The sequence below is a fragment of the Callorhinchus milii genome, unplaced genomic scaffold (assembly GCF_018977255.1).
Source record: "Callorhinchus milii isolate IMCB2004 unplaced genomic scaffold, IMCB_Cmil_1.0 Scaffold13, whole genome shotgun sequence".
Taxonomy (NCBI): domain Eukaryota; kingdom Metazoa; phylum Chordata; class Chondrichthyes; order Chimaeriformes; family Callorhinchidae; genus Callorhinchus; species Callorhinchus milii.
The window spans coordinates 4,344,776-4,356,256 of record NW_024704754.1 but is presented as its reverse complement, the minus strand read 5'-3'; the positions used below and the strand labels follow the sequence as shown (position 1 = coordinate 4,356,256).

Sequence of the window (11,481 nt, the reverse complement as noted above, 5' to 3'; positions counted from 1 at the left end):
TTTGTTGTCGTTACAATTTGTTGTTGAGCCGAATTGACATTGGGCTGGAGATCACCAATCACCATTGTACCATGTGCTGTACAATGAAAACTACCATGACAAAGGAGTCAAGCATCCTTTAGGAGAATATTGTTGGTCAAGACTGACTCAGTAACGATGGAAATATGACCATAATTGTTTAAAAATGAATCAGTTCTTTGCTAACCCTTCCTTGGCTCTAACTGTATTGAATATGATGGAGGCCCTTCAACCTGTTTTTAAAGTGGTTGTACTTCGAGGCGCGATCCTGTGTGAAAGGGCCCGCTCTATATAAATGCAAGCTGTTGTTGATTTGTTATTGTGAATGACAGAAGAATGCGATTTTTAAACAATGAAACCTGCCTGACTTTCAAAAAAACCCAATGGTTTCAAAATGTCGTGATGAATTCTTTTTAAAAAAAACTAATTTGTATAGGGAGAGTTGATGAGTCACTGCTGAGTGCGTGATGACGGGGGCTAGAGGAGTGACTGTGTTCAGCTTGATGTTTTGTTGAATTAACATAACATACGTAGGTGAAGCAACGTTCATTCTTGAACGGGTTGGGTAATGACTGCAGCCTGCTTATTTTATCCCGGCTCCCTCTCCCTGTTTGGCATGACTGTATGGAGGATACAGAGCTCATGAAGCAATCAATGTCTCTCAGGACTGATTATGTGACAAGGTCATAGGTTGTTTTTGTCAGCGTGGGAGTTGGATTTCCTGAGTAAACAAGATGCACAGTCTGGTTTCAGCCTACTGTATATGGAGCACAATTTTATCTTAAGAGGTTTCGACATCCTCTTTAGTACAACTGAGAAATATTTGGTGTCTGGCGAGTAATGTAATTTGTTGTTTTGAGGTTCTGCTGTGAGAATTAATCTTTATTTTCTTTTAGGAAATAGCATTATGGGATATAGTATATAGATAGTTCCGGATAAATGTGCATGCGACCGCCAGGAAGTTGAAAGGCGAACTAGATAGATCTTGGTCTTTTTTCGTCTAGCATTTCTCATGTTCTTATGTTTTTTCACAGTCAGACAGTTAATCATCTGAGATCTGATCCAATCTCCAGAGTAACAAAGATTTCACTGTAAACAGGAGACAGCTAGACTACATTGCTGTGCGCAATTGGCTGCCGCGTTTCACCTACAAAATATATAGCGATGAGGAACTATATGATATTGTATAAAAATCCAGCAAAATAATCACTTTTTGGAAACTAAATGATATTATTTCGGAAAGCCTAATATTGGTGTCGTGAGAATCTGAATGCTCGTTCACACACTGTTTGACAATAAGAAACCAGTGGTTTACAGTTTTCCTCCCTCATCTCCTGACGGTGCTGACTCGTGGGAACACGAGGAGGCCACTTGGTTGGAGTCCAATCTGCCATTCTATCAATTCACACCAACTCTCTTTATCTTTGCAATTCTCATCGTTTCTCCACATCCCTCAGGACCATTGATATCCATCTCCTTTAAACATCTCAACAGATCATTCTGCAGTTTTCACCTACAGAAAATAGACAGGCATATGAAAGAGGGGGTTTGAGGGGGAGGTGGGTGAAAAGGTGGTTCGGTGGGACTGAATTGATCTCCTTGCTCTTGAGTCAGTGAGAACTTGATGGGATGAATGGCCTCCTTGGAGATATCTATGCTTCTATGTTAATCTTGGCTTCATTAAGTGGATTTATTTAGACAACACTGCCATCATGTGGCCCTTTGGCTTCACTATAGACACATACCATATATCCTCTGTGCCCGAATATGTTTTCCCGTATTTCTGCTGCCCCCTGTGTTCTTCTTTGGGTAAGGGCTCCTCGGACTGGCCTGACACAGAGCTCCGGCGGCGACAACGTGATTCCTTTTCCAGCCAGAAGAGAGAGCCAAAGCTGTTCCTGCTGACAATCTGCCCAAACAAGGTGCCCAACTCGCCTTCAAACCTCAGCTCAGCTCAGCTCGTCGTTACTGTCTGAGGGTCTGAACTATGTGCACAATAAACACAGCAGAGAGTAGCTTAGTTCTAGTGATTAAAATCCTCCTGACATGAAAGGCGCCACACAAGTGTAATCTGTTGTTGTTGTAAAATGCACTCGGAGACTCTACCCACCATGAAGGGCGCTATATAAATGCAAGTTGTTGTTGTTGAAAACCGTGGGGCTTAAATTCTGCCGAACTAAATACAGTAAATATTTAAATAAATACAGTACGTTGTGTCGAAAGGCTAACTTGGCATCGCCAACTTCTTCCTATTACAGACATTATCACTTCTTTTTTTATTTTCAGATTCGTGTTCACTTTAGAGAGTTTTTTTTACACACACACACCCATTCTCTGTTTCAATTCTATTTGTTTTCTCTCCCAGGGGCCACACTGTAAAAATCTAGAAAAAAAATTACAGACAATGCAGAGGCCAGTGACCGCTACGCCGAGGGAGCAGGCAGGTTGATAACATTTTAGTAGTCCGCAGAGGTAGGGAGGAGCGAGACACTTTGTTTATATTAAATTTTGTAATGCAACCACAACAAGTCTGTATAGAGCACTAGAAGATGTAATATGAGCATGGTTTAGCAAGCAGGTTTGTGTCTGTCAAGTGGCATTGCATATACAAGCAGGTCCCAGCAAGGCAGATATCATGCCAAAAGCCGTGAGATAAGTGACTGTTTAATATTTATGGGACATTTCAGATTTGTGAAGGAAAAAGTGTCTGTAAACGTTCATTAGTGTCAGCGTCTCACGAAGGAAATCAGAATGTAAGCACAGAATCATTCAATAGATAACATGAGTATAAATAATGCAGGGGAACTGAATTTGGAAAGAAACGTAAGGCCTTTCTCTAATAGCGGCACAGAAATTCTCATTTTCAAAATGGAATTGCGACAACACTGCGGAAAAAGAAGCCAGTTTGTGAATATCAAAGGGAACAGCAAACACATCAATCTGGCAGCCTTCACACTACATAAAAGATGATAGCGAGAGCAAAGATCTTCATCAGATCACATTAATGCAAAGCCCCTGCTTCTGTTAAACCTGTTCCCTTTGATATTTCTCAGCCGCACTTTATGAGCGGTGAGAACAATGTTACAAAAAGGAAACGTAGGTCATTCCTTCAACAGCCACAAGCCACATATAGGAAGGGGTGACGCGTAAATGGCACTGCCTTCACAGTAAACACTAATACCATGACTTTGTGGCGTGTGATATAACAGTTCACAGGATGGTTCCCTGCAACACAGCAGCACAATGATTTTCTCTGCAGGTGTGTTACTGGAAGCATCTAACGGTTTTCATTTAACTAAGAAGCAAATAAAGTCTGAACTACCTTTTGCCAGTGCTCTTTCTCTCTCTCTCTCTCTCTCTCATGTCAACCAATTTATGGTACTCACGGGTGACTTCAGGTGTGTTCTTGAGACACGTCAAAGCAAAGCTCCAGCGGCCAACACCAGTACCAAGCTATCTTCCTTGTTTCTCAGCGATGAAAAGTCACTTCCCGGGAAGAGAGGATTTTCTCTTATATCCCAACCTCCACTAACTCTCTTCCTTCCTCCCACTCTGCTATATACATGATATGAAATATATCAAATACTCTACAATTATAAATTGGAGTTGAGTTACTGATCAGCCATGATCTAATAGAATGGCGGAACAGGCTTGAGGGGCTGAATGGCCTACTTCTGTTCCTATGTGCCTATATATGTTCCTATACCCTCAGGTATTCCATTCACTATTGGCCAAATCACAAATGAGAAGACTCATCACACCAAAAGACAGCGAGAACAACACACTTTCTTGCCGGAGACCACATTTATTGAGACATGAAGGCGACAGAGAGCTGGGATGCTGATAGCACAACAATTCTGCCAGTCAAGTGCTGCAAGTACATATGATTTGAAGCCCACTGTTAAAAACAGAGTACTGATTGAGTGGAATGACAATTTGCATTTAATTTAGCGTTTCTCACATAATAATATAAATGGCCCACAGAGGCAGCTTGAAACCCAGTTCTGAATTTGAAACAGCAAAAATTAACTGAGCACCATCACGAGCAGTGGGAATTCGACTGACTGAAGCTCACAGATCCTAAATATCCTCTTGTCCTCTGGGACAATGCACACACTTAGCTGCCAACACAAATTTAATGAACATAATAATAATAAGCAAAATCATTTTCACGGAAATAATTCACAGGCCAAGAATAGGAGCACTTCTAAGCTATTCTCCAATTCAATATCCAATGTTTCAATGTCCACAGACAACAAGACTCAAATGATTCAAGAGTACATTACAAGCTTTGTATGGATCCTCATTTCCAATACTGGAATCAGAAAAGAGAAATTAAACATTAAAAGCAACATAGAATCATAGAATCGTACAGCACAAAAAGAGGCCAATCGGCCCATTGAGTCTGTGCCGGCTCTTTGAGAAGAGCAATGTAATGTCAATCCCACTCCCCGGCCCTTTCCCTATAACCCTGCAAACCCGTCCTCCTCAAATACCCGTCCACCGCGTTTTTAAAAGTTGTTATCGAATCGGCCTCGATCACCCTTTCAGGCAATGCGTTCCAGATTCGAACAACTTGCTGCATGAAAAAATTTCTTCTCACCTCCCCTCTGCTTCTTTTATAAACTATTTTAAATCTGTGATCTCTGCCTCCACAATAAGATTTCCGCCTTGGTCCTTAATTGGCCCCACCCTACCTTTGACTAACCTTTTTTTCTTGATATGTTTGTAAAATATTTTAGAATTCCCTTTAATGTTACCCGCTAGCCTTTTCTCGTATAATCTTTTTGCCCCTCTTATTTTCTTTTTCAAACCTCTTCTGCACTTCCTATAATCTATTTGGTTGTCTTCTGTATCTTGGGTTTGACACTTGTCATACGCCTCCTTTTTCTGATTCATTCTAGACACAATTACCTTTGTCATCCAGGGAGGTTTGGATGCCCTACTTTTCCCTTTTGTTGGAATGTATTTATTATGTCTCCGAGCCATCTCATCCTTGAAGACTTCCCACTGCTCTTTAGTTGTTTTACCTGCCAATCTTTCTTTCCAGTCCACCTTGGCTAGGTCCCTTCTTAACTCACTGAAATTTGCCCTCTTCCAGTTGAGTATCTTCACCTTAGATGGTTCCTTGTCTCTTTCCATATGCACTCTGAATCTAATGATGTTGTGATCACTATTGCCCAGATGCTCTCCCACTGAAACCTGTTCCACTTGCCCTACTTCTTTCCCCAGAACTAGATCCAGCATTGCTTCCTTCCTCGTTGGACTGGAAACATACTGATCAAGAAACTTGTTCTGTATGAATTTTAGGAATCTTTCCCCCTCCTTGCCCTTTGCGCTGTTGTTTTGCCAGTCTATGTTGGGATAATTATCACGACTCTATTGGCCTTGCATCTGTCTGAGATCTGCTTGCAGATCTACTCATCTATTTCCTTCCCACTATTTGGTGGTCTATAGTATACCCCTACCAGCGTAACAGCTCCTTTTTTGTTCCTTAACTCTAACCAGATAGGTTCCGTTTCGGGGCCCTCCAGCACTTCCACCCTTTCCACGGCTATAACCGCATCCTTGATTAAAATTGGCACACCTCCTCCTTTTTTCCTTCCCTATCCCTCCTGAATACATTATAGCCAGGAATATTCAACTCCCATTCCTGTCCTTGTTTGAGCCAAGTCTCTGTTACTGCTACTACATCGTATCCTCCTATGACTACTTGAGCTGCAGCTCACCAATCTTGTTTGCTAAACTCCGTGCATTTAGGGACATGCACTCCAAGACTGACTTGACCTGTTCTGCACTTCTTGGAGTTTTATTTCTCCATTTTCTAGCTCTTCGTTTTTTGCATTCCCTTCCCCCCTCAAAACTAGTTTAAACCCTCCCCAATAGCATCAACATGGAACACATCAGAATTATATTTGGTCACAGAAATGTCTGAGTGTGATGTATGTTAGCATAAAGATACGTATGTGAGAACTAGTCTTAGTTTATTTTCCAAAACGCCCTGTCAATGTTCCTAGATTATCATGAAGTTAAAAAAACATATTTTGCTGAATACTCTTTCAGTTGAATTTTGTGCAGCCAAATAAGGAAGCAAAATAAATTGCGGAGCTTCCTATTAATCAGATAAAAAACAGGCATCCTCTAATGTGAAGTAATAATGAAATCAGTTCAGTGGATTTATCAGATGACCACTGGAGAGAAAAGGAGAAGTGAAACCCAATGAGCACAGCACTTAATACTTAGCACGAGACTTCACCCACAGCCACTTCCTGATTTGAACTTGTAATAATAATTACTAAACCGTTACATAATACCCACAGTGGGGGCATTTAAAGAAAATTTCAAGGGGATGTAACAGAAAAATAAGATTTCTGTAAAACAATAAGATGCAGAAAAACCCTGAAAAATTCAAAACGTTAATAACCTCCCCGAATCGAATGTTTTCCGAAACAAAATCGCAACAGAGGAAATCCAAGCGGAAATTCCTTGGTTATGTGAAAGTGAATACAAAGAACCACATGTTAACATGAGTACTGATGACATGGCAGCACTGTGGAATTCTGTAAATATACACAGGTGAGACGGCAAAATGAATGCTTTGGTTATAATGGATCGAGCACTTCATGAAGAAGAATAATAATAAACCTTGCATTTGATATAGCGCCTTATCACGTCTTCGAGACATCTCAAAGCGCTTCAATGTTTTTTTTTGGGGGGTGAGGGATTTTCCGACAACATTTCATAATATCCTTAAGCTTCAATATTCTAAGGTTTAATACCAGTCATCTCCATTGCTTTCCCACTCAGCCACGTTCTGAAACTCTACCCTGCACGAAGGGCAACATAGGAATGCAAACAGTTATTGTTGCTGGTTAGCCAACGCAATGACGAGGCATTCTGTAGACAGGAGCCATACCAATCACAATGTATCAGTGAGATTGAGAGGTATTGAAGGCTGACTTTGAGTGTGCGGGTGACCACAATCAAGTGACCTGGTTTCTTCTGACTGGTTTTGATCGTCTCAAAGTGTTAGCTGCATTCATTTCAGGCAGGTGGCGAGGAGAGAGAGAGACGGACAGACAGAGGGAGAGAGAGAGAGAGAGAGAGAGGAGGGGGATAGATACCAATACCTTTAGCAAGAGTCTGGGTCAATGCCAGAAAGGAATGGGCTTTCCTCTTCCTTGTGGTTGCTTGTCTTCAAAGCCACACCAAGTCTGTGCCAAAACAAATCCATTTCCTCCTGATGTTGGGGCCATTGTAAGTAAGTCTTCTTCTTCACAAGCTTCCTCATTCTGTGATACGGAGAGAGACAATTGGCGGGTAAGTCCTCCAGGAAAACCAATACTAGCACATCGTTGTGTTCATCAAACAGCTTAAAGCTTGCCACCTGGATTTCTTTGGAACACCACTCACTTTCCAAATAGTGGCGGCTGATGACACAGATGGTCTTCCTGCTCTTGTAGATACTGTCCACAATGTTATCAATGATTGGTTTCCCAGGTTCAAAGTCACGGTGGTGAAGGCATAATTTCCATTTGTTGTTCCTCTCCAGATTTGGCAACAGTTCATTCAACACCCATTGTTCATCGTGTGTGTTATAAGAAACAAAAGCATCGTATAAATGTGTCTGATTGTTATATCTCTTGTGTTTTTCATAGATAAATGCTAGAAAGAGATAATACGTATATACAATTTGCCATCTCCAAAACTGATAGACAAAGCTGCACAGGACTGTCATTATTATGCCTATAAACGAGCAAATATAAAGCACAAATCCTACATCAGCAGAACAAGAATTTGAGTCAAAATTAATGAGTTTGTTTCCTTTCAGATTAGGCGGGTAAGCACATGTATACTCATCAAAGTATATCACTTGGGTCATTTGGTCAAAGAGAGACCAGTTTTGAAACCAAGAATTCTTACACGAGCAGAACAATGCGTTTTCTCTCAGATCCAGGTAAGTGAGCGAGGGCATTGCTTCGATGTGCGATTGGTTTACAATATCGATTGAGTTCGACACAGCTCTGAGTAGTTTCAACTTAGTCAAATTTCCTTTCAACAGGAAGTCCAGGTTCTGCACATTCACTTTCTTCAGATGAAGTTCCTGCAAAGCAGGCAGCGACTGAAAGAGTCCAGGACTGATGGAGTATAAGGGGTTGTTACTCAAGTCTAGAAGAGTAAGCTGGGGCACGTGGCGAAAGGTTTCAGGGTCAAAAAAACTAACCACAATGTTGCCACAATGTATTTCCTTTAAAGAGGTCAATCCTTCCAGGAAATTTGAAGGAAAATTCTGGAAACCGTTATGATTTTGACTGTTGATATGAAGATACTGCAAGGACTTGAGGGAGCGGAAAGGCGGTGTGTCTAGCCTAGCTGAGGATGGGTAGGAGAGAAAGTTCTTGAACAGATTAAGTACCTTCAGGGAATCTAGTCCTGAGAAGACATGGTCTCTCAAAGTCCCAGCTGTAAGCCTATTAGATCCTAACGACAAGACTGTTAAATTGGAAAGCCCTTGGAAACTTCCTTCCTGCAGTTTGGATATCTGGTTGTCACCCAAAACAAGTTCACCTAGACTCATCAAGTTGATAAACGTGTTCTTGGTGATGGAGTTCAATTTGTTACTCTGAAGATCGAGAATTTCCAGGTTCTTTAAACTTTCTGAGAAATTCTTGATTTCCAGCAAACTATTTCCCCCCAAGTCGAGCCACACCAACCTAGAGAGTCCAGTAAAGGACCTGGGTGTGACTGTTGTGAGTTTGTTTCCCGAGAGCAGTAATTTTTTCAGTTTATTCAAGGAAGAGAAAGCATTGGAGTTGATGTGAGCAATGCGATTGAACCTGAGATCGAGCATTTCCAAACTGTCCAGAATGGAGCTTGTGCTTGGGATCTCAGTGAGTTGATTCCCAGCCAGAAACAAGAACTTCAGACAGCTGAAGCCACTGACTGACAAGGCTATGAGTTTATTGTGGGACAAATCCAACTGTTCCAAATACACACACCCAACAAACAAGCTTTCGTTTAATGTGACAAAGCCATTCCTTCTCAGGTCCAGTATTTTGAGACTTTGCAGTAAATGGCAGATCTGGGGGACGAGGGGGTGTGTCTCAGTCAATCCCAGATAACTTAACTGGATTTCCTTCAGGGAAACCGCTTTCAGGTTTCTGAGGAAGGCCAATATTCCAGGTAGCGGTAGAAGTACCCCTCCCAAAGCCAGTCCCTCAATACCATCCAGAAACATCTCCTCTCCTACCTGCAGAATGAATGTCTGGTTGGTTCCGGCAAATGACAGGTTCAGAAAACGCAAGTGGCTCAGGACGCCGTTGGTGATATTGACCAGGGAGAGAGGGTTCCTGGAGACATCCAGCATCTTCAGGGTCCTGGACACGGCTGGGATGTCCTGGGTAGAAAAATTGGCCAAAGAATTGTTTGCCAAGTGTAGATCCTCCAGGCTGGGGAGGTTGAGAGCTGCGGCAGCGCTGCGGAGGGAGCCCAGCCGGTTGGAGGTCAGGTTGAGTACTTGGAGTTGGGTCAGGCTGAGGAAGGCTGTGGGCTGGATGAAGCTGATGTAGTTGTGGTGGAGCAGGAGGATCTTGAGGGAAGTCAGGCCAGAGAAGGTGTCCTGGCTGAGCTGGCTGAATCGGTTGAAGGCCAGGTTGAGAAGAGTGAGATTCCTCAAGCTGCTCAAAGCCCCGGGGCTCACCTCCTGGATCTGATTCTTGGACACGTTCAAGGTCTGTAACCTCTGCAGGTGCTGGAAGCTGGCTCCTTGCAGGGAGACGATCCTATTCTCCGACAAATCCAGGTCCTGGGTGTTATTGGGGATGTATCCCGGGACTGAGACCAGTTGCATCCTGTAACACAGGACCTTCAGGTCAGTTTTGTCCCACAGTGACCCGTGGACCTGACAGTGAGACAGTGAGAAGCTCAGCCCCCGCCTCTGGCTCACGTACTGACACACACACACCAACACCAACAGATGAGAGACACGGCACATCGTTCCCCAGCAGCTCAGCCACCAGCAAGTTCTGCCTTCAGTCACAAGAGCCTGTGTCACCAGCTTCCTCCCTGAGTCACTGTCAAGGAGAACTGGACACCAGAAAATTCCTCCCTTCCTCTCTCTCTCTCTCTCTCTCTCTGGATCACTGTTCCTGTAATACAGGGAGTTTCCCCTCCCACCCTCTGCTCTTCCCATTCTTCATCCAAGATTTCCTCATCTGAGCTGAAATTTCCTCATCTGAGCTGAGATTCCCTCATGTTACAGGAGAATTGTCTCAGATAATAATAATAATAATAATCCTTGCATTTGATATAGCGCCTTCTTACGTCTTCGAGACGTCTCAAAGCGCTTCACAGAATATGCTGTAAAGTGAATTGATGTGAACCTCACCATGTGAAAGGCTTTGAGAAAAAGTGCTGAGTCACCTGGGTCAGAATGGTTTCTTTTTTAGTTATCAAGTGTGTAAATCTTTAGACAGACATTATAATAATAATAATCCTTGTGCTTGATTTAGCGCCTTATCACATTGTTGAGACGTCTCAAAGCGCTTCACAAGATATACTGTAAAGTGAATTGACTACATTTTGTGGGTGAAACTGGACAGCCAATTGCGCACAGCAGTGCCCCACGAAGAGTCTGGATTTGAGTGACCCGATCATTGTTTTGTTGGTGGGATTATTACACCGAGAAAGCCATTCTCCGATTGACTAACAACCGGGTTCCTACTTACCGCGCTGTAAACCCCAGGCGTGCGGAATAAGGAAACTTGGCTGAAGCGAACCTGGGTTCATCTGGGTCTCATCTGATTATATTTTAGAATTCCTTAGAATATTTGTGGAGTCCTGTAGCTCAGTGGTTAGAGCACTCTCCTCTCAAGCGAGAGACCTGGGTTTGATTCCCGGCAGGGTGAAGCCTTGGGCAACTTTCCTTAAATTGGTCGCTTCAATCCACGACTGTTTGTGGGACGCTGCTGTGCACAATTGGCTGCCACGTTTCGTCCACAAAATGTAGTCAATTCACTTTACAGTATATCTTGTGAAGCGCTTTGAGACGTCTCAACAATGTGATAAGGCGCTTAATCAAGCACAAGGATTATTATTATTATAATGTCTGTCTAAAGATTTACACACTTGATAACTAAAAAAGAAACCATCCTGACCCAGGTGACTCAGCACCTTTTCTCAAAGCGTTTCACATGGTGAGGTGGTGTAAAGTGAGAGTGAAGCAAGAGAGGTTAAAGGTTAAAACAGGAATTAAAGTTTAAAAAGCTGTAAGGAAGACTTGAAAAAACCCACGACTGAGCCAGAGGTGAATTTGGGTTCACAACGATAGGTTCCGAGCATTGTCATCTGAGGGACAGATATTTATCTTGGAGTTAGTTATGTTTGAAAGTCACGTAGCTTATTAGGATTGGGCAAGTGGCAGTGTATTAAGCAAGCAAAAAAAACACTGTCACGCCCAATTGG

The 11,481-nt window shown here is 42.7% G+C and overlaps 1 protein-coding gene across 1 annotated transcript; it reads right to left on the bottom strand.

The window, feature by feature from the left end:
* Positions 1 to 7,150: 7,150 nt before the first annotated feature.
* tlr22 (toll-like receptor 22) lies at positions 7,151 to 10,012 on the bottom strand. Its single transcript, XM_007906265.2, has one exon. The coding sequence runs from the start codon at positions 10,010 to 10,012 to the stop codon at positions 7,151 to 7,153; it is 2,862 nt and encodes a 953-aa protein (XP_007904456.1).
* Between the last annotated feature and the right edge of the window lie 1,469 nt (positions 10,013 to 11,481).